The sequence below is a fragment of the Crassostrea angulata genome, chromosome 7 (assembly GCF_025612915.1).
Source record: "Crassostrea angulata isolate pt1a10 chromosome 7, ASM2561291v2, whole genome shotgun sequence".
NCBI classification, from domain to species: domain Eukaryota; kingdom Metazoa; phylum Mollusca; class Bivalvia; order Ostreida; family Ostreidae; genus Magallana; species Magallana angulata.
In genome coordinates this window covers 26,316,281-26,339,339 of record NC_069117.1, presented here as the reverse complement: position 1 = coordinate 26,339,339, position 23,059 = coordinate 26,316,281, and the positions used below count along the sequence as shown (strand labels likewise).

Genomic DNA, 23,059 nt, shown 5'->3' with positions numbered 1-23,059 from the left:
GTAGGAAATTTTTTTAATTATCTTCCTAAGAAATGTTCCATAACAGAAACTGGCTACAACGTAATTATGATAACTACATGTAGTTAATGTGTCAAGTTTAAAAGTTTTAAAAGGTAATGTGGATTGTACATAAATTTATTATATAAAATTAATTATAAAAAAAATCAGTTAAAGATAAAGGCTACATATTGCATTGGTTTTATCTTGAATTAAGAAATTTTGTGAAATTATACCATATTCATTTCTGTGGGTCAGAGAGTGGTCAAAATTGCGTTGGGGTCAATTTAACAAATACATTTGAAAATATATTATATATATATATAAAAAAATTGATGCTACAATTTGTGACATTAATAAATAAACAAACTATCATAAATAATATTCAAGTTTAATGATAAGGTAATCCCTGTGGATCATGGTTGGGTCATTTGGGGATATGGCGTATCAAGTATTTATGGTAACAAAAAAAATGGGGGGGGGGGGGGGGTCAATGGAGGGATAACAGTTACATGTAATGCAATTTTTAAAATATGCAATTGCAATCAGTTATAAATAATTAACCAAGCTACACGTTGTCACGATGTTTCATTACTTTGATTTTCGGTTTTTGTTTTGTTTTTTTGTTTTTTTAAATGACGAACCAGGGATATGAAAATAAAAAGATGGAATCAAAATTTATTTAAAGTATTCATTTCAGAAAATGTTAGAAGCAAAACGTTGTTGCTTCTTTATGTGAAAGTGATTTGAAAGCAGGTTTCTACTAAGATAAAATTATTTTTTATTTGTTTATATACATGTAAACTAAAGATAAATAAAATTATGTAATTAGAAATTAGAAGCGGTGAGCATGACATGTGGGAGACATGTGGTGATAACGAACAGTGTTAAAAATCAATAGTTCGATGGAAAAATACAAAACAGGAGCAGGACCGGTAAAAAAAAAATTAGAGGTAGGATCAGGTGTCATATAGGAGTGAGCATCCTTTGCTGGCCGGTCACACTCTTTCTGCTATTTGTCGTATTTGGAAAAAATGGAAAAGTCTGCAGACAACTGGGTGGTAAATTATGGTCTAACCATAGTTTTCTGGATGATATATACATGTACATGTATATTTTCCTTTCACATTTAAGACTTTTTACTCATTTTCTTAAGGAAACTGTATGCAACAATCATAAAAACTTTTAAAATACACAACAATTTCATATAGTTCAGTTCAGTTTATTTTCACTCAACACCATATAATGGTACAAGAGGTACATAAGAAGTGAACGAACAATATGATTAATTTTTGAAATAAAGAAACACAGTTTTCTTAATGTGATATAATCGACTGAAGACATGATTTCATAAAACTTTTTAGTGTTAGGAGAAGAACAGTAATTTGTATCTAAAAACTGACTTCGTAATTTACTTAATGCCTTGCATTCTAATATAACATGAAATTCATCACCAATTTTGTTACAATTACACAAATTACAATAACGTTTACTTCTTTCAACAATACCCCACCTTCCTATTTATATCAACATATATCAACTTGTCTGTAAACTACCAAGCTGTATTTTTTATTCGATCTTTCACACATTGACTAAAAATCCGTCAACTATATTTATCGATGCTATTATGAAGTGAAAATTGGCTCACCGGTGTACCAGAGAAATTTACTCAATTATGTTTTTTTTTAACTATACTTAATCAAAAATTAAATTGTTAAACATAACATGCAAAAATAATTTGCCTCAGATTTTGAACCATGTTACAATGAATGTTTTTCGATCATGTAACAAGAATATATTAAATCTTTTGCTTTTCGATATACCTGCATGAGCACCAAATGCAACACATGTGAAAATTCGAAGTCTTTTGTTCAAACCGAAGATATTTCACATACACGTATCCAGAAAAATTTCCGATGGATTATAAATGCTCAGTGTGATGGTTAGAGGCTTATTGATAATATTGAATTTTCCAGGGGGTGGGGGTGGGGGGGGGGTTGGAGGTTTTAGATCCCCCCTTCCAGATCAGCGGACGAGTAGAACATCAAAGTAAGTACCTTTCCTTGGTGTAAGATATACAAAATACACGTACCACTGAGCAAAAAAATTGATTTTAATGCAACAAGTATCTTCTTATAGATACTTTACATCACTTAGAAGTGTCCACTCCTGGGTTTGACATGATTATCTTCTTATACATGTATGTGCTGTATGATCTTTAACGACAAACCTACTAATAATCTCTGAATCTATACAAATACTTTTGATACTTTTGCATAAATTACGTCTTTTGTGAGATCCTTGTGAGTTTTTTTTAATTTATTCTCAAAATTTGAAGAAGAAAAAAAAGACATGGTATATTTCCCACTTGTCTTCTAGAATTTGAGTCAACATTAACTAGAAAACTGTTTAATTTTCTTTAATAACTATGTGATCGTAATGACGTATGCATGCATTATAAGTTTGCATTTTTTGAATAAGTACCAGAGCGAGACAAATTATCATTTGTAGAAATATTATATCAAGCCATGAGCTGACTTATTTTCGTGTGTATGAAACTCTGATAGCCAGCATTCGTTATATCAGAACTGATACATTGCACTTCACATGTATTCAAGCATTCATCTCTCTCTCTCTCTCTCTCTCTCTCTCTCTGAGAGACAATTAGCGGATCTATAAGGGAGGGGGGGTTATAAAAAATCGTAATAGTATGCCTCTGTGATACCCCCCTCCCCCCTCCCCCAACAAACCTAAGTATTCCTCGGACCCCTCCCATCCCCCTGGTAAAAAAAAATATTCTGGATCTGCGCATGGCATTTTCCAGAAAAAAACTATCCCATAGAAATATCAAATAAACAAGACAAAACAATGTAAAAGTTTGTCATCTTCCCGGAATTTTATATGCCTACCATCAACGATCAACAAAATTAGAGTGATTCCCCTTTGAATAGTATTGCTCAATCTTTGTTGTGGTTCGAAGTTTCAACTTATTTCGTCATGTTTTATGTTGAATATGTTTTATTTGAATTTTGATTTCGGCCAGATGCTGAATTAAGGATGTGTTGATCATTTAAAAACGTACATATTAAGAAATATTCAGCGCCCTAACACTGTACAGTTGTCACGCAGACTGTCAAAGAGTGGGCTTAGTCTAACACAGTTTCTGACATCAGCAGTCTGTTCAACGTTTACAGCTTTAGGCAGGTATATAAAAACTGTGTTGTAGTCAATTCAAGATCAGTTAAAAGGTGAACGAGCTTGTTGTTTGTTTAGGTATTAGCAAATTTTATCTCATTATGCAGATACTTCCATGTACATGTAGCTGTATCTCAACGCTCCAAAAAAATAAGTCTTTGGAACATGGAAGAGAGTTCAGTGCCATCTCCTGAGCAGAAAGTCGCTGCCTCGGCCTCAGGTCCAAACCGTCAGTGTACAGAAACTTTCGGAGAGGACGATGGAGACAGAAACCTATCAGGCAGCGAACAAACACTGGACCCTGCTCTACTGGAAATTAAACGTAAATGGGAATTGTAAGTAAATGCAAATGTTTTGTTGTAAAATTTACTTCATTTCAGTTCATGCTGCATGCACATTTCAGGGTAATTTATCGTTTTAAATGATAAATGTATCAGTGTACAGAAACATGATATTTTGTATAATCTATTTTACATTTTAAAAATATCAAATTACCGGGTAACTACTGCAGGGATATATCATATAAAGCATATTCTCAATTGTTCCTAGTTTTTATATATGTATAGTTGTATACCATCCAAAAATATGCCATTTTTTACCCCAATTAAGTCTCATATTTTTAACCTAGTCTTAATCATGTACATTTTAGAGAGCAGAAGGAATTAAAGAAAAAGATTAGCTTAGAGGATGATCGTAATGTAGAGAAGATGATATCAAATCCAGACGCAGACACATTCTATATAGGAGGAATGGACATTTCTTTTGTCAAAGGGGATGACGTGAATGCATGTGCAGCATTAGTTGTCTGCTCTTTTCCTGACCTTGAGGTAAAATTGTCAATTTTTGTATACATATATACAGTAGTGACATTGTACACATTAACTTGTATATTACACAATTGAAAATGTTAATTATGATACTGTTAAACATGTGACATTCTCATCAGACGGCATAGTGGACTGTGCTGTCAAAACATTTGTAAAGAATGTCAACTTATACATATATATTTGATTTCAACTCAATCAACTCACTACAAAAGTTTTTATTCCAAAAAGTCTGAATTTCTTCTAGATACCAGGTGAAGCCCAAAACTTAGGCCCCCACCCCCTTCCACACCTACTAACACACATCAAGAAAAGAAAGCATTCTATTTGACAAGTTTAAAAGTAAATCAATACTTTGCATTTATACTTTATTATATATAATTATACAGGTTGTGTATGAGGACTACCAAATGATCCAGCTTACCCAGCCTTACATTCCTGGGTTTCTGGCGTTCAGGGAGACGGATTTTATGATACAGTTGTATAACAATGTCAAGGAAAACAACACTCAATACACACCACAAGTAAGTACTGTGTAGATACCCTGCTAAATAAGTGTAGAAGGAGATCAAGTTGTGCATAATAGAAAAAAATTCTATGGTATTTATTTCAATTTTTTAGGAGAGGGGATTAGTGATGAACAAACTGATGGGAGTCCTGTTAAATACATATAATATGCATGTACTTTTGGATATCTAAAGTATTTTCTTGATTACAGGTCATCATGGTAGATGGAAATGGAATTTTGCACCCAAGAGGTAAACAGATTATGTTGGTAGTATTGTGAATAATCTGTGATATGATAATTGAATTAGTGTTTTATGGGAACACTTCAAATCATTCTTTGACATTTTGAGATTGTATGAAATCTCAAATGATTGAAAATTTTTGAAATAAGTTGTCTGAATTACTCTTGTTTTATATATTTATCTGTCATTAATTTCTGTAAATCAAAGTTCTTTTGACTTTCTCCTGTCTCTATAGGGGTGGGATCCGCCTGTCATCTTGGAGTTTTGCTGGATGTTCCGTGCTTAGGAGTGGCAAAAAATCTATTCCATATAGAGAATGACATTGACAGGAATGAAGAACACATGGAACAGGTACATGAAATCATCAGCCATTTCAGATGGTACATGTACAATATATTTTCAATCATTTAAAAAAAAATTACTCTTTGGATGTACCCGGTACATGCATTGAAAATATATGTTCTTGGGTGGAGACAGTATACTCATGAATTATAGAAAGTGCTCTGTTCTGTCTTCTTTGGTAGATTGCAAGTTTGAAGCAGAGTGGAGACACTTTCCCTTTAGTTGGATCTTCATCAGGAATTACATATGGAAAGGTTGGTATTTGAAGAGAATTGATACATGTAATTGATATCCATTACTTGTATTTACATGTACATGTATGGAAACACAGTCTACGGTCCTATAGATAAGATTGTTCCTCTTGTTTAGACATACCGGTAGTTGATTAAATGTAAATCCATTACAATTCTATAGGACTATATCAGATTACCCTAGGAAAATATCTTTTGGGTGAAAATTATGTACCAAATTCTGAAAATTTAATATTATTTAGCTTATCCTGTACCGAAAAATGTGAAAACCTGTACTATATTCTGTTGAAAGCAAATTTTTTTATTTTGCAAATACACATATACTACATGTACTTTTGCTGGTCATGTGAAATGCATACATGACTGCTGCGATGTCAATGAATATTGTATTGCCTGGAAACTATATGTGTATGTGAGTTGCATATTGACACATTTAATATCTCGGAATCATTGGACGGGGCTTTGTTTTATTTACAGGCCCTAAAAAGTTGTGAAAAAGCCACAAAACCAGTGTATGTTTCACCAGGACATAAGATCAGCATAGACTCGGCCACAGAACTAGTTCACCGGTGCAGTAAATACAGGGTCCCAGAACCGATCCGTCAGGTAAACCCTAGACCCATGGATTCAGTGCATGTAATTTATGGGTTTTTTTTTTTCAACTGGGTTTTATAGGATATTTTTATTAATTCATTTTTATAAATAAATGAATGTACAGTGTCAAATAAAAAATTAATACATGTACTGTACAATGTACAAAGACTTAATCAAACATGGTGCAATTTTGTATAATATAACATGATACTAAAAAAATGCCTAGTAATTTGAATTTGTTTCCACTAAACTTAACCAGGTTGATTTAATATTCAGTCATGGTTTAAAGTCAGATGAGAATTAGTTCGTTACCAAAAAATTATATCAACCATGTAGTTCAGCAACAAATTATCTCCCAATTAATTTCAACCCAAATATCATACTTTCTTTTATTAGCTCACCTGAGCTGAAAGCTCAAGTGAGCTATTCTGATCACATTTTGTCTGTCGTCCGTCTGTCCGTCCGTCTGTCCGTCGGTCTGTCCGTCGGTCTGTCCGTAAACTTTTCACATTTTCAACATCTTCTCAAGAACTACTGGGCCAATTTCAACCAAACTTGGCACAAATCATCCTTAGGCAAAGGGGATTCAAAGTTTTGAAAATTAAGGGCCACACCCGTTTTCAAGGGAAGATAATTAGAAATTAATGAAAAATTTCGAGAAATTTTCAAAAATCTTCTTCTCAATAACCAGAAAGCCAGGAAAGCTGAAACTTGTGTGGAAGCATCCTCAGGTAGTGTAGATTCAAAGTTGTGAAATTCATGACTCCCGGGGGTAGGGTGGGGCCACAATGGGGGGTCGAAGTTTTACATAGGAATATATAGAGTAAATCTTTAAAAATCTTCTTCTCAGAAACTAAACAGCCAGGAAAGCTGAAACTTGTATGGAAGCATCCTCAGGTAGTGTAGATTCAAAGTTGTGAAAATCATGACCCCCGGGGATAGGGTGGGGCCACAATGGGGGGTCAAAGTTTTACATAGGAATATATAGAGTAAATCTTTAAAAATCTTCTTCTCAGAAACCAATCAGCCAGGAAAGCTGAAACTTGTGTGGAAGCATCCTCAGGTAGTATAGATTCAAAGTTGTGAAAATCATGATCCCTGGGGGTAGGGTGAGGCCACATTGGGGGGGGGGTGTTAAAATTTTACATAGAAATATATAGAGTAAATCTTTAAAAATCTTCTTCTCAGAAACTAATCAGCCAGGAAAGTTGAAACTTTTGTGGAAGTATCCTAAGGCAGTGTAGATTCAAAGTTGTGAAAATCATGATCCCTGTGGGTAGGATGGGGGCACAATGGGGGTCGAAGTTTTACAATAGGAATATATAGAGTAAATATTTAAAAATCATCTTCTCAGAAACTAAACAGCCAGGAAAGCTGAAACTTGTGTGGAAGTATCGTCAGGTAGTGTAGATTCAAAGTTGTGAAAATCATGATCCCTGGGGGTAGGGTGAAGCCACATTAGGGGGGGGGTGTTAAAGTTTTACATAGGAATATATAGAGTAAATCTTTAAAAATCTTCTTCTCAGAAACTAATCAGCAAGATGATTCTTTATAATTGTTAAGACTTTGGCTCCAGGACAATTCTTCGGCCTCACAAGAAGGTTCAGAGTTTGTTGTAGCTAAATATCCCATATATAAACAATTGTAAAGGATATTTTTTAGAACTGAATTACTCAACATGTGATATGACTATAAAATTGAAGCAGGCAGCTATTTTTTCATTAGAATCTTTTGTATTACTGTATTGAGTTATTGCCCTTGATTTATTGATTCTTGATTATTTTAATTAATGCATCCACTGTTAACCAATTATTGTGATTATTATTTTTATACAATAATAAATATTCAATGTATATAAGTTGTTCTGCATAAGTAGTTTTGGGTTAGGCCGGATTAGTTTGTTTATTTTTGATTTCCAATTTTTAGATACTATGAATTATTTTAGGCCGGCACATATATTTAGATTTATTAAGTGATTGTAATGTTTTTTATTATTATTATTATTATTTTCCCCTTTTTTGTCCACCAGATTTCTCAGAGATGGATGGATAGATTTTCTTGAAATTTTCAGGACTGATAGAGAATGTTAATATCTCTAGGCGGTTTTTTCATTTTGTCAAAATTCACTTCCTGTCGTCGGTTTCCTGTCCCGCGACAAAAAGCTATTGACAATGAGATCTCAAAAACCATAAAGACTTGAACCTCTAAACTTTGAGGGATGATAGACCTATAGCTGTAGATGTGTTTAAACTATTTTGTTTTGTTCGTCATAACTTCCGGTCGTCACCGGAAGCACTTCTAAAATTATGTTTTTACACATTTTATTTGTTTAACACAGAATTGAAATACAAGTATAAATGCTTTCATATGTCATTTATCCGATGATTAATAAACAAAAAATAATTACTTCCGGAGAGATATCTCAAATATCTCAGGTAGTCTTTTTAAAACAAATATTATGACAGCGAGATCTCATAAACTGTAAGTGACCAAGACACGAGACTTACATGGCTGATAGACATTTGATAGAAGATGTGTTTAACCGTTTTTATTTTGTCAACCGTCACTTCCGGTCCACACCGGAAGAGTTCAAACAATCCATGTTGTTTAAGAGATTTACTGTTTTTGTTTGACAAAGTAAGACAAATTGATAGTCAATAAAGTCCTGTTGTCGAATGGTTAAGAAATACTAACTTTCATTTTCATCAAACACTTCCGTTTGTCCGTTTCCTGTCCTGAGACAAAAAACCTTGATTCCTAGAGATCTCAAATACGGTGACGACTTGAACAATCAAACTTTGTGGGATGATAGACCTATGTATGTACATGTGTTTACACTATTTTGTTTTGTTCGGCGTAAGTTCCGGTCGTCACCGGAAGCACTTTAAAAATTTGGTTTTTTTTCAAATATTATTCATTTTACATAAAAAAAGAAAATATCAGTATATAATCTTACATATGTCATCTATATAATGTTAAATTAGCAAATAAATTTTACTTCCGGTGAGATATCTCAAAGATATCTGTGTAACTTTCATTTTTACAAATTTGATGTCCGCGAGATTTTTGTCACTGTAAGTGATTCAGACACGAAGCTCTCATGATTAATAGAAATTTGATTGGGGATGTGTTTAATGGGTTTAATTCTGTCAACTTTAAGAACCGGTTCTTACTGGAAGGGTTCAAACAAATCCTGTTTTTAACAAGTTTAACTGATTTTATTGGGTGTTTCATCTAGCCTGATAAACAGTGATGTACGCTTAGCAAATGAACGAGAAATACCAGCTTTTGTTTTTATTAATCACTTCCGTTTGTTTGTTTCCGGTCCCGAGACAAAAACTATTGTTTCAAAGAGATCTTAGATTTGGCAGAGACGTGAACAACCAAACTCTGAGGAAGGATTAACTTATGATTGTACAAAAGGTTAACATTTTTGTTTAGATCAGCGTTGCTTCCGGTCGTCACAGAAAGTACTTCAAAAATTGATTTCTTTTTCATTCTCGTTGTTTTACATGTAAGTAACGTCTGGATAAATCATTCACAATAATTATCACATCCACTTCTTTTTCTATGTGAGAGAAGCAATGTCTTTCAGTTAAACTGATACATGTATATCAAAACGGAAGACCTTTTTGTTGCTTTTGCAACAAGTGTCTAGTTTTGTTTATTACATTTCGATGAGTGACTTTTTGGGGTTGAACTTGAACAGGTACAGATTGAGTGTGTGGACAACCCTGCTCTATCTAATCTTCGTGTTTTTTAACCAATGATACAGAGTGTGCAGTCATTCCTGCCCTGTATAGCATTAATACAAGTGTGCGGTCATACCTGCTTGTGGTGGTAGTGGCGGAGGACTAGTGTATTGTCATCCCTGCTGGTGCTCTGGCCTTTCTAGCACAAGTGTGCGGCACTCCCTGCTTGCTTTAGGTTAAGCTGTTGGCGCAAGTGTGTGGTCATCCCTATATATATGCAGGAGCGGTGATTAAAGTCTGCTCTTGTAAATATTGGCAGCAATCAGGGCTATCCGAGTTCCAAGGGGGAAAAATGGATTTTATATATACAGGATCTACATGTATTATTGTACATTGTCCAGATTGTTTGTATTATGACTCCATTAAGCTGACTTTATCATACCTATTGTTCCTCAGGTGAGCGATGTGGCCCATGGGCCTCTTGTTCTGACATGTACTTGATGTGCTTTTGCAGGCTGACTTAAATTCCAGAGAGTATCTGAGAGTCAATTTCAAAGATGGTTCTTAGTGATATACAGAGAAAAAAGTGCACATGTGATATCATTGGCTGAATATTTTACCATGATCATATTGAAATATGACATGTGTTCAAAAGGGATAGATGCTTTACAAGTGTTTTTACAGGATATGGAGTTCTTGGTGGTATTATTTTAATAGTTATATATATAGTTTACTAACAGTAGTACATTTGATGTGATATATCAGTAAATGTCATAATCTACAAGCTGTATGTGATAAAGAAACTCCTTTTTATATGCTAGCTCTTTATGACAGAGAAATTTTACAGTACAATGTACTTCAGAAAATTTACATCTGTCTAAGATAAATTGTTGTGTAAAAATGATTCATTTCGAGTTTGAAATGACGATTGTGATTTGTATGCTGTTATTGTTTTACAATGTAAAGTGGTATACATGTATATATGATTGTGAGTTTTTGTAACTACATGTATGTGATGTAAGTTATATTTATTTATCATATCAATTTTATAAAATCTACTGTAACATGTTTTATATGCTACAAAATTACATTGATCCATTGCCTTGACTCATTATGTAAATACTGGTATTCTCTCACAAAGATAAATACTACAATGTGTGTATATATACTAGTATATGACATATGCTCTCAGGTTATATAAATATCTAGTTGCATGATATATTTTTATTCATATATTTAAAATAAGTCCTCAGAGTTTATCAGTTTTGATACATGCATATTATTTATATGGGAGCTAGTTGTTTATACATGTGTACATCCATCCAAATGGCATTCCAAACAATTTGTTTTTCTTGTTTATCTCTTGATGTATTTTGAATTCATATTACATTTTATAATATTAATTTTAGCTCACCTGAAAATGACAGCTGTTTGTTACTTTATATGGCTCAGGTGAGTAATGAGGCTCCTGGGCCTCTTTTTTATAGTTTGTCAAAAACTAGACTGAGTTAATCAGTTGGACACGAAGTATGCAGATAATAAATGGTATAGATTTATTGAATTTTATTTTTTATATCAAAAGAGGGAGGTAAAAAGGCAAAGGAGTACCGGTATGCACTTTTTGGAGTATGAAGAGATCTTATTTGGCTCCAATTCTACAAAATGTGAATTTACCCTCAGTATCATGAAGTTCTTTCAAACCATGACCCTGTACCAGTGATTTGGTTACTCAAGAGGCAGGGTCCTCGATGACCCGTTTTACTTTGTACAACTACCACAGTTTTATTAAAAAGTAAAAATATTTACAGATACATGTACAAGTGAATGTCTCTACACTGTCCATGTATTTGCATGGCAGTAAAATTTTGAATAATGGAAACCTCTAAGGAATGCTGCATTTTTCATGTACATAATGGGAAGAGTTTGGCTAAAGCCTTTCTCTAAGATTTTTTAGGCCCTACTCTGTGGGCATCCTGTAGTGAGCAGACTGTTTGTTCATCCTTCTGTCCATTTAACATCATTTGTTTAAAGCATATTTTCTCTCTTCTTGTCCAATCTGGCTCATATTTCATGCATCAACAGTCCTTATGGGTTAAATGTGCTGTGACCCTTAAGCTTCATAGTCAAAGGTCAAGGTCACATAAGACCCATTTTCCAGACCATATATTCTCTCCCCTTGACTCCGTTCTGGCTTACACTTCACACAAATTGTGCTTTCCTGGCCCCGCTGTCACCAAACTATTCCAGTCACTCAACTCGGTACTCAGCTTAATTTTTGCATAAATTTGGGATCAAAACTCGGAATTGAGGCTGAGTATTGATTTGAGGAAAGTTGGTGGCGGCTAGGCCAGTATAGATTGTGCAAATGACCTGGAACTAAGTTACTAGGTCAAAGGTAAAGGTTCATTGCATTGAAATCTGGTTTTGGTCCATATTATTTCTCTCCGTGAACTAATCTTATATTCTGACTATCGATAGACTGTTTGTAGGTACATGTGTGGGTTGTGCATTTACTTTGAAGCAAGTTTCTATGTCAAATGTCAAGGTCATAGAAGACCTCTAATTAAAATGCTTGTCCAGACTGTATTTTTCTCCCTTTGGACCTATCTGCCTATTTGGATAGGGGATGTGCAATGGTCTTGGAATTAATTTTTTTTACCAGAGGTTAAGGTACATGTATAAGTATAAGAAAAGTCTAGCTGCAATAATGTAGCCCTCTCCGATTTTTTTATATCTGATGTTTACTGGAGAGGGCTACAATTCCACAGGATCTCCGTAATGGTGCAAAATTAATTTTTAAATGCGGCTGACTTCGGTCTGAAAAGATCGATTTTATATTCGACTTCCTTTAGATAAAATGATTTTTTAATTCAGGTTGAGCAAATAAACCGTATATAAATCAAAACCAGATAAAACACATCAGCATGTTTACCAGTCGTCTTTTTCAGCAGCCATGACAGTTCTCGCGTGATTTTATGGGATGTACGCTTGGAGTTTTGATGGGCTTGATAACGTGAATGTCAGTGTAAATAATCGATCTTACCTCGTTATATCACTAAAACATCATTTAAGGAAATGGTATATAATGGAAAATTCATATTTACCGCGTTAATTATGTTTAAAATAGGGGAATTCCTATACTCAGTTCAAGATCCGCTCCTGAATTCTCATTGGCTGTCCCAAAATAAAACCGGTCAAGGTCAGTAAACATGGCGGACAAATTCAACTTTCGTTGTTGACATACACGAAAAATAACCGATATATGGACTATACTTGATATTTTTGGATTAATTTATGCCATAGACATCTACAATATTTGAGTTCAGGTAAGAAATGCAAATTTTATTGACATTTATGTACGATTTGAGACGAAATCGTTGCGGGAGTGAATCACTCCCGCACTTGCACCATTACGGAGATCCTATGGAGTTGTAGCCCTCTCCCCCCCAAAAAAAAAAATCGGGAGAGGGCTACATTATTGCAGCTAAAGAAAAGTCCTGCATTATGCTTTTCATCCTAATGTCCTTTAATAAACCAGGGTCCTATGAAATGGTCCCCAATGATGTCTAATTTGATTCGTGTTCCCTCAGAGACAGAATATTGCAATATAACAACAACAAAAATAGAAATACAAAACTAATACCTATAGAATTATTACTTTGCATACAATGGATGGACAAACTTAAAGATATACATGTACATACAAGTAGTGCATCAGAGACTGTTAACTCCAAGCCTTGATGTTTTTGGAAATTTCTTTAATCTACCCATCATTTATATCAATTAAGGTTCATTTGTCTCTATTAGTTTCCAGGATAATGAAAAAGAAATGCAGATTTTTCCAAACATTTATTTTTCATACAATTTAAGAATAAATACTCTATTGGATATCTTCATTAAAGCATCAATGTCAAGTACAATTAAATGTATGTCTGTAAACCCTGTAGATAAATGCATGTCAATGAAAATTGGTGTTTAGGTGTGGAAGATGGAAAAAGTACACATCAGATAAGAGTGCATATAACCAATCTATTCTATGATACAATTAAGAAAGATCTATCATATTATATGCAACTGATAAAAGAATTTTTTTTTAAAGATAAAGTGAAAAAATATTTTACATACAACATATACAGGAATAGCAGCAACATGGGTAGAAAAATCCTATTCGTCTTTCTTTTTTTAAAAAAAAGGTATCAACACTATGTACAGTACATTGTACACAAAACAAACAATTTTTTCACATTTTTATACACAAAACAAAAAAATACTTTCAAAACAGAGACTTTTAATCACACAGAGACAATTTACATCATAAATAAATTGCACCAAAGTTTTGGTCAATATTCTTGTTAATATCACAAGAAATTTTTTAACATTAATAATTAACATTATTTTCACAATCTCCCTTTTTAAATATGAACTTTGAAAACTTAAGTTGAATCAATTTCTGTATACATGTACATACATGTAGAAGCCTACTGTTTTGTACCACTTTTAGCTTTATACTTATGTGTTTTCCTAAATATTGCTTTCAATTTTTAAAAATTTGCTTATCAGTTTTAAAAATTTTTGTTAACCACATAGAAATTCTAACCCAAGTTCTGATTAATAACAGCTTATATTTTTGAAATTTGCCTATATCTTATAATCAAAACTAGATACGGATGCCAAAACAAAACCTAAATCCACTTGCAACATACAAAGTAGAAAATTCTTGTATCAGTCTTTGGTTTTAAAGGTTTTTTTACATCATGTCAATTTTTAGTCCCGCAAAACTGGGACTCGAAATTAGAGAGATAATTTATAAGAAGACTTTAATGGCTAAATAAAGTGTCATAAAAATAGAAAGACATATTCAACAAAAACCTGAGTTCAAAGTACAGGAAGAAATGGTGAATACAAATGCATAATAACCATATTGGGCCACTATTCTTAAAAAAAAACATTGCTGTCATCTCTTGACAATCTATCGAAATGAGAACATGTAGCATCAACATGTAGCTTAGATATTTAATGCATATTCTGAACGTGGTCTTCTCTTCTAAATACAGCTGTTTGCAGGTCTTTTAATAAATTAAATGGACAAAGATAATATTTTTCACACTATTAAAAAAAATTCACATCTGGAGATGGAAGGGGCAAACAAACATTCTTTTAAAGATGATCTTAAATTTATCTTTTACTTGCAGAGCATGTATGGATTACATTCTTGCAGGTCAATTCATGTACATGTATATAACAACAGAAGCAATATGGCTTGTATGTGCAATATTTTTTGTTCATACAATCATTTAACAACCAACTGAACAGCACATTGATATCTAATGGTGTACATATATTATACATACACACATACATCCTTATTTCAATTTCAATATCTATTAATTTCAAATTGATTTTTAAGTAGAAAGCAAAAAACATCACAGAAAGTCCTCATAAATCAACAGTGCATCCTACTACACTATCAATATCAATACATGTACATGTGCTGCACATGCATTTAATGCATACTTATCTTATAGAAAAAAAAGAGAGTTGTTGTTAGTCATTCAAAACATTAGAGGGAAATTGTTTTGATGAAATAAAGGAGAAGTCTTGAAGAAACTTAGTAATCACAACACCCTAATGATCCGAAATGTTGTCGCAACACTTGGGAATGATAGGCATCGATTGGTCATTGTTCACTATCTCACAATACTGTATAGCTCTTTATTATGCATGCTTGTTGGTCAATGGTCAAGCCATGTTGAATCCACCATTCTCATGAGTTCCATAACCTCTTGGTTTCTCTGAAGTAAAGAGAGACAACTTCTATTGTTTATAAAATACATGTACACTGAAAATATTCTGCATTGGCAGACTAGCAGTAATTTACCGCTGAAAAAAATTAATGGATAAAATAAATCAGAATCTTTGCTTTTTTATACAAAGAAAATATTTAATACCATTTAAATGAACATGGAAATAACAAAAAATTACATCTAGTTCCAGGAATAAAGTTATATGAATTAAAGCCATACAACAGAATCATAACGATGGAGTTGTTGTTCTTTTAAATGAATGAAATACATGTATTGTAATATAACAACAATACTTCAGTTTTATTTTCAATTGTGTAAGAGCAAAAAAAACAAAAAAGGGAGGAAGTAGCAGTAGTATGTGACACACCTTTCAATAAGATTGCAGAGTACATTGAGTCTAAATCTTGATCTTGTTTCCTATTCAAATATAGAATTCATGCGTATAATACAAATGTATGTGTACACTAGGATCTTGTTATATTACATCATTTGGCTTTATAACATGCACATGCAGACATATCTAATTACTGTAGTGTATTGGTTAATATTGGTTCATATAGAATAACCAAAGACGTGTAATTAAAAGGATATAGCAATGACAATGTTAGGATATTTTAATTAAGGGTCAGAGGTTTTTCATGGAATTTATTAAACTTTTATACACGCTTAGAAAAGACAGTTATTCTCAGAAAGAATGAGGCTTGCACTTTAGAGGTACACATGCTTGACAAAATGAAATGCAAAAGGCATGCTACTATCTTGTTAATGCAAAAGGCATGCTTACTCATATTCATGGGATATGAATCTTGCTTTCTGTCGCTTTATATTCATTACTCCATATGGACTAAACTCTCTAGTGCACTAAACATTGTTACACTATTTACCAAGTGGTTTCAATGCTGGTTGTTTAAACATCGTTACATTTACATGCAAAATGAAGTTACATGTACCTCGGTACTTGTGGTTAAACGGATTACACATGCAAGAGCAAGAATGTGACTGTACAACCTACTTTCGATGATTAAGGTCACTCCTTGTCATTAATTAGATGTTGTTGACTTGACCCAGAAAACAGGGCACCTAAAACCAGTCAGATTACACCATCCAGTTACCAAATTTTACAAAGATGATCACTTACATATTAACAGGTCTGATCTATTTGTGTAGTAAAACGATTACAGAACAAAAATTATAATTTTTCAGCCACTAGCTGCTCTATGAAGTACACATAGCATTTAAAATAGCTATACATGTATACCACAATTGCATTTCTTTATAAAACTATTTTTTATTAACTTTCTTTATAACATTTAAAAATTTGGTATTTCATGTAGCAGAATTATATTCTTAAATATCATTTCAGAAATTCTATTGTGAAACTTGGTAATTTGAACTGAACTTCAGTGACACTTTTTAGTTAGCCAAGCATTAATTTAGTATTAGAGATGTCATTTTGTGAGGGAACACATGTGTGTCACAAATGATGATTTCACAGCATAAGATACAGAATTTAAAAGCTCTTCATAACCTTCTGCAGAGCAGTTTTTTTTAGCTGGCTGGTACATGTAATTTAAGCAATCAATGTTGAATAATTTGTAGCCTTAAAAATGTTTACGCTCTCAAGAAAAAAAACTGGCCTAATTCACTATCACCAACATCATCATTGTGAAAATTACAGTAGAAACTTATCTTTCTTGCTAAAATCATATTAGCCAAATATTACACCAGCCAGTAGAAAAACTGCTAATGGTAAATAAACGAAAAACAAAAGTGTTTCTTACCCCCTCCATCTGATTCACCCTCCTCCATCCACCGCTGCCGGTCGGCTAGGAGGCCGTCCGAGTCCAGATCTATCGTCCTGGTGGGATACGTTATACCGTCACCAGCACTGTAAACATAGAGCAACCACGGGTTCAGCCGCAAGTTATTGTTGTTAGAGGCATGCTTTCCATCAATTTAACACATGTCAGTAAAGCTCCTTACTAAGTTCAATCTATAGGTATAAGCTTATAGATAAATCGTTAGTTGAGAAAATAATAGCTAATAACAATAATCTAGCCCTCTTCCTTTCTTTTTTGATGTCAATCTCAAGGAAACGTCTGATTAAAAAAATTATAAAAGTTACTTTATTGCAGCTAGAAAAAACCTTTTAATGCACACAACAATGGAAAAAATGTGTTCCATTAATGGTAGGTATTGATATTGATTAAGGGAAACAAACATTGAAGGGTTATATATGTAACAATGGTTTAGATACAGTTGTACAACAGATGGTCAAGCACTGCTGGGTGTGTCCCTTCCACACTAGAACAGTAACCGTCTTCTTATAAAGTTACAACTAATACATGGGAAAATAGAAGAGAGAGAAAAGAAGAAGAGGGTGTTATGCTTAAGATTTGTAATCTATTTTCAAGAAAAAAAGAAAATCAAGAAAACTTTAAAAACAGGTATTTATTTAGATACCAAAATTATGTGGGGTGGATAGTCTCGGCCATTTTTTGACTCTATAAATCTCCATGAGAAGAACCATTACAATCCAACTTAATTCTGATTTCTGAATTTCACTGTTTTTCAGTTGAATTATTTAACTACAAAAATGAAGAGATGGCAGATGACTTTTTCTATCCACATATTTTTGAATCAACAGATGACTTGACATTTTTTTAACCAACATGCATCACATTATCTTTGGACTATCTGAAGATGATTCTGTATTGTACATTTCACTTTCAGTTTTATCACAATAAAACCATATATCATTTTCTTACATGAGCAACATTATAATATGCGTGACTTTAAAATCAATAGCGGTTCAGATATACAGTACAAACATCCAAGTACCTGAAGTAGTGAGGTTAAAGTTCAGAAAAATTTGAAAGCATGCCTCTAAAAATTTTACTACTAACACAACTAAAATAATCATTCTACAAAGAAATCAAATGAAAAACCTTGTAAGGCTTATAAAACACAGATGTACAAAGAACAAGAAATGTTTTTTTTTTCATTTCTCAAGAAATAATAACATAAATTTCACATAGCTCATTTACAAGGTTACATCTATAAGAAATAAGAGAAAAAAAACCAGTTTGAAATAAATAAGAAGAGAGATTGTTCCAGGATAAAGCCAGTTATATATTTTTTTTTTCAGTGGAAATACAGACAATCCTGTTATACGTGACAATAGCCAACACTTTTAGACATGCAAGAGGTCTAACCTGGGAGCGGGTGTCTCCCCCATAGTTTGGTATGAATTGTTACTGTTAGCCTGCAGATTGTTTCGAGTGGGAAAGGACACCCCATCAGTCTCACTGAAGGAACAGTACACACAGTCAGACATTCCTCAACATGTTCAAGTGCATGTCAGATTTCAAATGATACAAAATGCAAGAGCTGAAAATACTTTATCACAAAAGGAGATTTCATCATTTTACACTGCAAACTTTCATTATTTTTTCAAGACATCAATTCTCAGACATAGAGATATTTTGGAAAGAAGAAGATTGGAATTTGATCTCAAGCAGTAAATTAGAACAAGTATAGAAATTTGTCAAGATTTCTTTAACCTTTTCTTGGCTTTAAGGAACGGTTTAAACCTTGTTCAAGATTTTTATGGAATGCTGAAATTTCAAAGGAAGAGGCATTACCTTGTAAAAACTGGTATAAACCATAATTTCCTATCTACACCAAACACCTCTGTAAAATTGTTGAATTTTCCTAGACTGAATCCATTTTTATCTGGACCAGACTGAAATATAGGAGCTCTGAAGGATTCTGAAAAAATAATAAGAGACACATATATATAAATATTTACATTTTCAACTGTCCTTGTCTGTGATAACATTACGAATCACTTTTGAACCCTAAAACCCAATAACTTCATAAAACATGAGTGACACAAAATGGGCGTGTTTTATAGCATAACTGAAAAACTGTATTGGCTGCCCCACGTAGTATTACATAGCATGTGGTACATAAAAAAAATAGTGGTTTTCAAATAATGTTGTTTTAAAGTGTACAAATTGGAAATAATATAAAAATAAGTAATAAGGAATCATTCTTTGAATATTATGAGGTGATAATTTCAGTCGAAGCGTGGTCAAATCTATCTTAAAGCCCTTAGGGCTTTATTGGATTTGACCATGCCCGACCGAAATTACTTATGTACTTGCAAGTTCAAAGATTCAACATCATTTCAGCAATCATTTACTATGAGATTTAACGTTTGAGCACTTTATAATAACTATCCACATAATGAATAAAATAATGCACACATCATGTGTGAACTACATGTAATGATCTTATCAAACAGTGTTTGTCCCTATTCATATTCAAAAAAGACAAATTTTGGATGAAAGTATACTTTGGGGTTTTTTTTATGTGAATATACATGTAAATACAAAATAGATGATTTTAGCCTTGTAGTGCTCATACATTTGATTTAATAGGTGCATGTTACAGTTATCTCTTACCTAGAGTCGATCTATTACTAGCTGTTAAATAGCAGTGGTAACCAAACAGAGATATAAGACTTATTCCAAACATCACAGCAACAAAAAACAAAAACAATATATGGAAATGACCCATGTCTTTGGAAACTCCACTCTGCAACAAAAAGAAACAAAATATGTTTATAAAACTTGAAAGCACTTTTAATACCACTGAAAGGAATTTTATTTACATGAGAGATGCAGATTTTTTTAATTTCAAGTGCATCTGCAGGCTTTATCATCATGCATTCAACAATTTGCAGAAATTTAGAAATATATATAATGCATATGGAATAGTTATGGTTTACCTTCCAAAATAATATAAAATATTGTAAACTAGTCGCTGAAACATATGTACAGTACAGCAGTCCATATCCCAAAAACAGCACAAAGTACTTGTAGTTGGAAAATCCTACACAGTTATTGACCCTGCAAAGAAAAAGAAAGGTATTGTAAACCAAGTACCGGTACATGCACATGTTTTGTATGCATGTAAGCAACGTCTTCACGCTTATATTTATTGCACAAAGAAAATATAAACCCTTAAATTAACATGCATAAAAATTGAGTATAATATTATATACCCATAATTCATGTAACTTCTTTGTTGCTCTTATTCAATAATAGAAATCAATATTAACAATTTAATTTTCATGCCATTCTTTTAACAAAGTCTGCCTATGATGAAATTGGAATTTTATTCCTTTTGGATTTCCATTACACATTTGAATAATTTTTTTTTTACCATGGACAGTGGTGATCCATCTTGAGTACACATCTATAAATGGAAAAAAAAATTAATTGAAGCTGTATACATTACACAGAAAGTAAGAATCATTACATATTACATTAAATAGAATCAAAGTGCACAATAACTTGCAGAGATTTCCTTTCCAATGATGTAATAAATTTGATCACTGTCTTGATTGTCTGTATAACAAGAGATGGTTCTTTAAAGAATAGAAAGCATTTTGCAAACTTCTTCACTACAGTTACTTACTGGCCACACACTGAGCAATGATGGCATCGGTCGGGCTTTATACATCGACACTTTTCACAGTATCTTGGACCTAAGTAAGAAAAGCATTTGTATATATTACAAGTTCTTACCAAAGACTTCATAACCACTCTGACATAAAAGAATATTGATACCCTTACAAGAAAATCTAAAATATAATATTCTTTTATATAGACAGGACAAGCCATTAACCTTCATGCTACTGCTGTAATGCATTTGTGTAATGAAGCTTGATCATGCTAAAGCAAATTGCTCTCAAGATATTAGTCCAGGTAAACAATATATATGGTCTACCACAATTTCCAGTATCTTATGACTAACTCTTTTGATAACTTGCACTTACTGCCCGAATGTGTCCTATTCAGGACTGGTAACTCTTTGGCTGCATTGATTAAAACTGCTTTCTGTCCTTCCTCATTCTCCCTTGACATTCTGTCCACATCTGATTTTGACAAATAAAACTGAAAAGAAAATTTTATTACATTTCATCAAATGGAGAAAATCTTCTTGTAACACTGTTAACACAGACTACAAATTTCCTAACTGCACAATGAGTACAAAAAATATTAACTGGAGGCATCTAGCCCCTGATATGCAAAACTTAAAGCAACTTCTACGCAAGAAATATATCAAAATGTACCATAGTGAGAAAGCGAGACTAAGATGAAAAACAACATGATTTAAGTTTTATGGCCCCAGAGCTTAAATAATGACAATGACTCAGTTAATGTCTTGCCAAGTTTCTCACAATACACATTTTATTTTGAATTTGTTTCCTCAGATTTTATCATTTTAATACAAACCTGTCTTGGGACTGCCCCGCATGGAGTAAATATTGTTTTTCCATACGACCACATAAACAGGACAAGTATAGGATGGTAGATCAACAGATATATAACTGAAATGAAAAATATACTTTGACTCACACAGACGCTTGGAAAATGTCAAGCCTTAAAAATACTTTGTACGCTTTAATAGTTCATCTGTATCAAAATGCTAAATATAAGTGAAATGTAATGATACAAAAGGTAATACAAACCTTTCTCTGCTATACTAGGCACTGTGACTAAAATTAAAACAAAACAGTTGATTAGTAACATTAATTTAATAAAGAGCTTCTGCTCATGCTCAGCACATCCTTTGAAAGAAAGTTTTCAACAGTAAGTAACATTTTGCCTCGATTATGAACCAGAATGGTGAAAATTTCTTTTATATAATGGCCAGTGTGGTTGAACATAAATTAATTGGGCCTTATTTTGTGACTGATATAATATTATAAGTTCTTTCATTTGGCACTTGTTCATTACATGCTATACATTTTGGATAATTAAGACACATTCTACAATGTTTTAACTCACATACTCAAAGGTTTTTGGATGAGTTTGTTTGTGGCAGTGGAGTATTAAGGGAAAACACAAAAAATTGGGAAAGAAGGGAAGAATAAGATGTCTCTCATACATAAGGCAAATCAACTTATTCAATAAGTCTCCCTTATATCTATAATTGATTCTTACAACTTAGAATTCGGCAATGAATGCCAGTTATCCTCATAAATCAATAGATTTTGAAATACAGTAATGACTCGAGTTTTTCTATGAGCTCTTTAACTTGGGAGAAAATCAATAATATTGTCAACATATCATTTTGTCGGCCTTTTTATTATGTTATTTACCAATGACCATTGATGTATAAAAATGTCAAAATTTTAAAATTGTTTGCATACTTACAGATACACATTTGGACAACATATGCGTAGTATGACCATACAATAATGGCTGTAATAAATACAACAGGGATCCATCGTACAATATCACAACATATTGTCAGTGCTCTGGGTGCCATTTTTACATAAATAATCTTCTTCCGGATATCACTGTGCCTTACGTCATCAATATGTGTGTTCTCACGAACAAGGACATTTCTCACACTGTAAAGCACATACACATAAAATTTACCTTGAGACGATATAAAGAATTTGATTAAAAGTGAATCGATTGGTTTATTACACGTTTATACCTCCGGTATTGTCATATGATATCGGGACTTTCGGATCTCCAGCAGACGAAAAGAAGGCGGGTAAAGATCCAAAGGTGTTCCGAATGCCGG

The 23,059-nt window shown here is 32.9% G+C and overlaps 2 protein-coding genes across 10 annotated transcripts; one reads left to right on the top strand and one right to left on the bottom strand.

Moving 5' to 3' along the window:
- The first annotated feature begins 2,946 nt into the window (after positions 1-2,946).
- Positions 2,947-11,200, top strand: LOC128157270 (endonuclease V-like). Of its 3 annotated transcripts, none has more exons than XM_052819738.1 (9): positions 2,947-3,197; positions 3,300-3,527; positions 3,842-4,019; positions 4,406-4,540; positions 4,735-4,774; positions 5,001-5,116; positions 5,290-5,361; positions 5,836-5,964; positions 10,159-11,200. In XM_052819738.1, exons 2-9 carry the CDS (start codon positions 3,358-3,360, stop codon positions 10,210-10,212), a joined length of 894 nt encoding a protein of 297 aa, XP_052675698.1. In that variant the 5' UTR covers positions 2,947-3,197; positions 3,300-3,357; the 3' UTR covers positions 10,213-11,200. The 3 variants fall into 3 exon arrangements, with proteins under 3 accessions (XP_052675698.1, XP_052675699.1, XP_052675697.1); XM_052819739.1 differs by having other exon boundaries at positions 2,947-3,201; positions 3,320-3,527; XM_052819737.1 differs by having other exon boundaries at positions 2,947-3,201.
- Positions 11,201-13,478: 2,278 nt separating this feature from the next.
- LOC128156724 (palmitoyltransferase ZDHHC15B-like) lies at positions 13,479-23,058 on the bottom strand. 7 transcript variants are annotated; one of them, XR_008239759.1, is made up of 15 exons: positions 22,970-23,058; positions 22,681-22,880; positions 21,993-22,019; positions 21,757-21,851; positions 21,297-21,414; positions 20,936-21,005; positions 20,681-20,713; positions 20,244-20,364; positions 19,918-20,050; positions 19,093-19,219; positions 18,664-18,756; positions 17,230-17,336; positions 16,461-16,528; positions 15,816-15,865; positions 15,417-15,436 (listed from the first exon to the last, which is right to left on the bottom strand). XR_008239759.1 is itself a non-coding variant. In XM_052818983.1 (14 exons), exons 2-13 carry the CDS (start codon positions 22,793-22,795, stop codon positions 16,476-16,478), a joined length of 1,092 nt encoding a protein of 363 aa, XP_052674943.1. In that variant the 5' UTR covers positions 22,796-22,880; positions 22,970-23,058; the 3' UTR covers positions 13,479-15,436; positions 16,461-16,475. The 7 variants fall into 7 exon arrangements, 6 of the variants coding, with proteins under 6 accessions (XP_052674943.1, XP_052674944.1, XP_052674942.1 ...); XM_052818983.1 differs by lacking the exon at positions 15,816-15,865 and having other exon boundaries at positions 13,479-15,436; XM_052818984.1 differs by lacking the exon at positions 16,461-16,528 and having other exon boundaries at positions 13,479-15,436.
- Position 23,059: the final 1 nt, after the last annotated feature.

What these genes read in the sequence shown, in the direction of transcription:
- LOC128157270 (XM_052819738.1), top strand. Translation starts at nt 3,358, where the DNA reads ATGGAAGAGAGTTCAGTGCCATCTCCTGAGCAGAAAGTCGCTGCCTCG. An exon ending in GCTCTTTTCCTGACCTTGAG is followed by an intron (nt 4,020 to 4,405) that starts GTAAAATTGTCA and finishes ATAATTATACAG; the next exon opens with GTTGTGTATGAGGACTACCA. An exon ending in TCCCAGAACCGATCCGTCAG is followed by an intron (nt 5,965 to 10,158) that starts GTAAACCCTAGA and finishes GTGCTTTTGCAG; the next exon opens with GCTGACTTAAATTCCAGAGA.
- LOC128156724 (XM_052818983.1), bottom strand. Translation starts at nt 22,795, where the DNA reads ATGGCACCCAGAGCACTGACAATATGTTGTGATATTGTACGATGGATC. An exon ending in GCCTAGTATAGCAGAGAAAG is followed by an intron (nt 21,852 to 21,992) that starts GTTTGTATTACC and finishes TTTTCATTTCAG; the next exon opens with TTATATATCTGTTGATCTAC. An exon ending in CATTGCTCAGTGTGTGGCCA is followed by an intron (nt 20,714 to 20,935) that starts GTAAGTAACTGT and finishes TTCCATTTATAG; the next exon opens with ATGTGTACTCAAGATGGATC.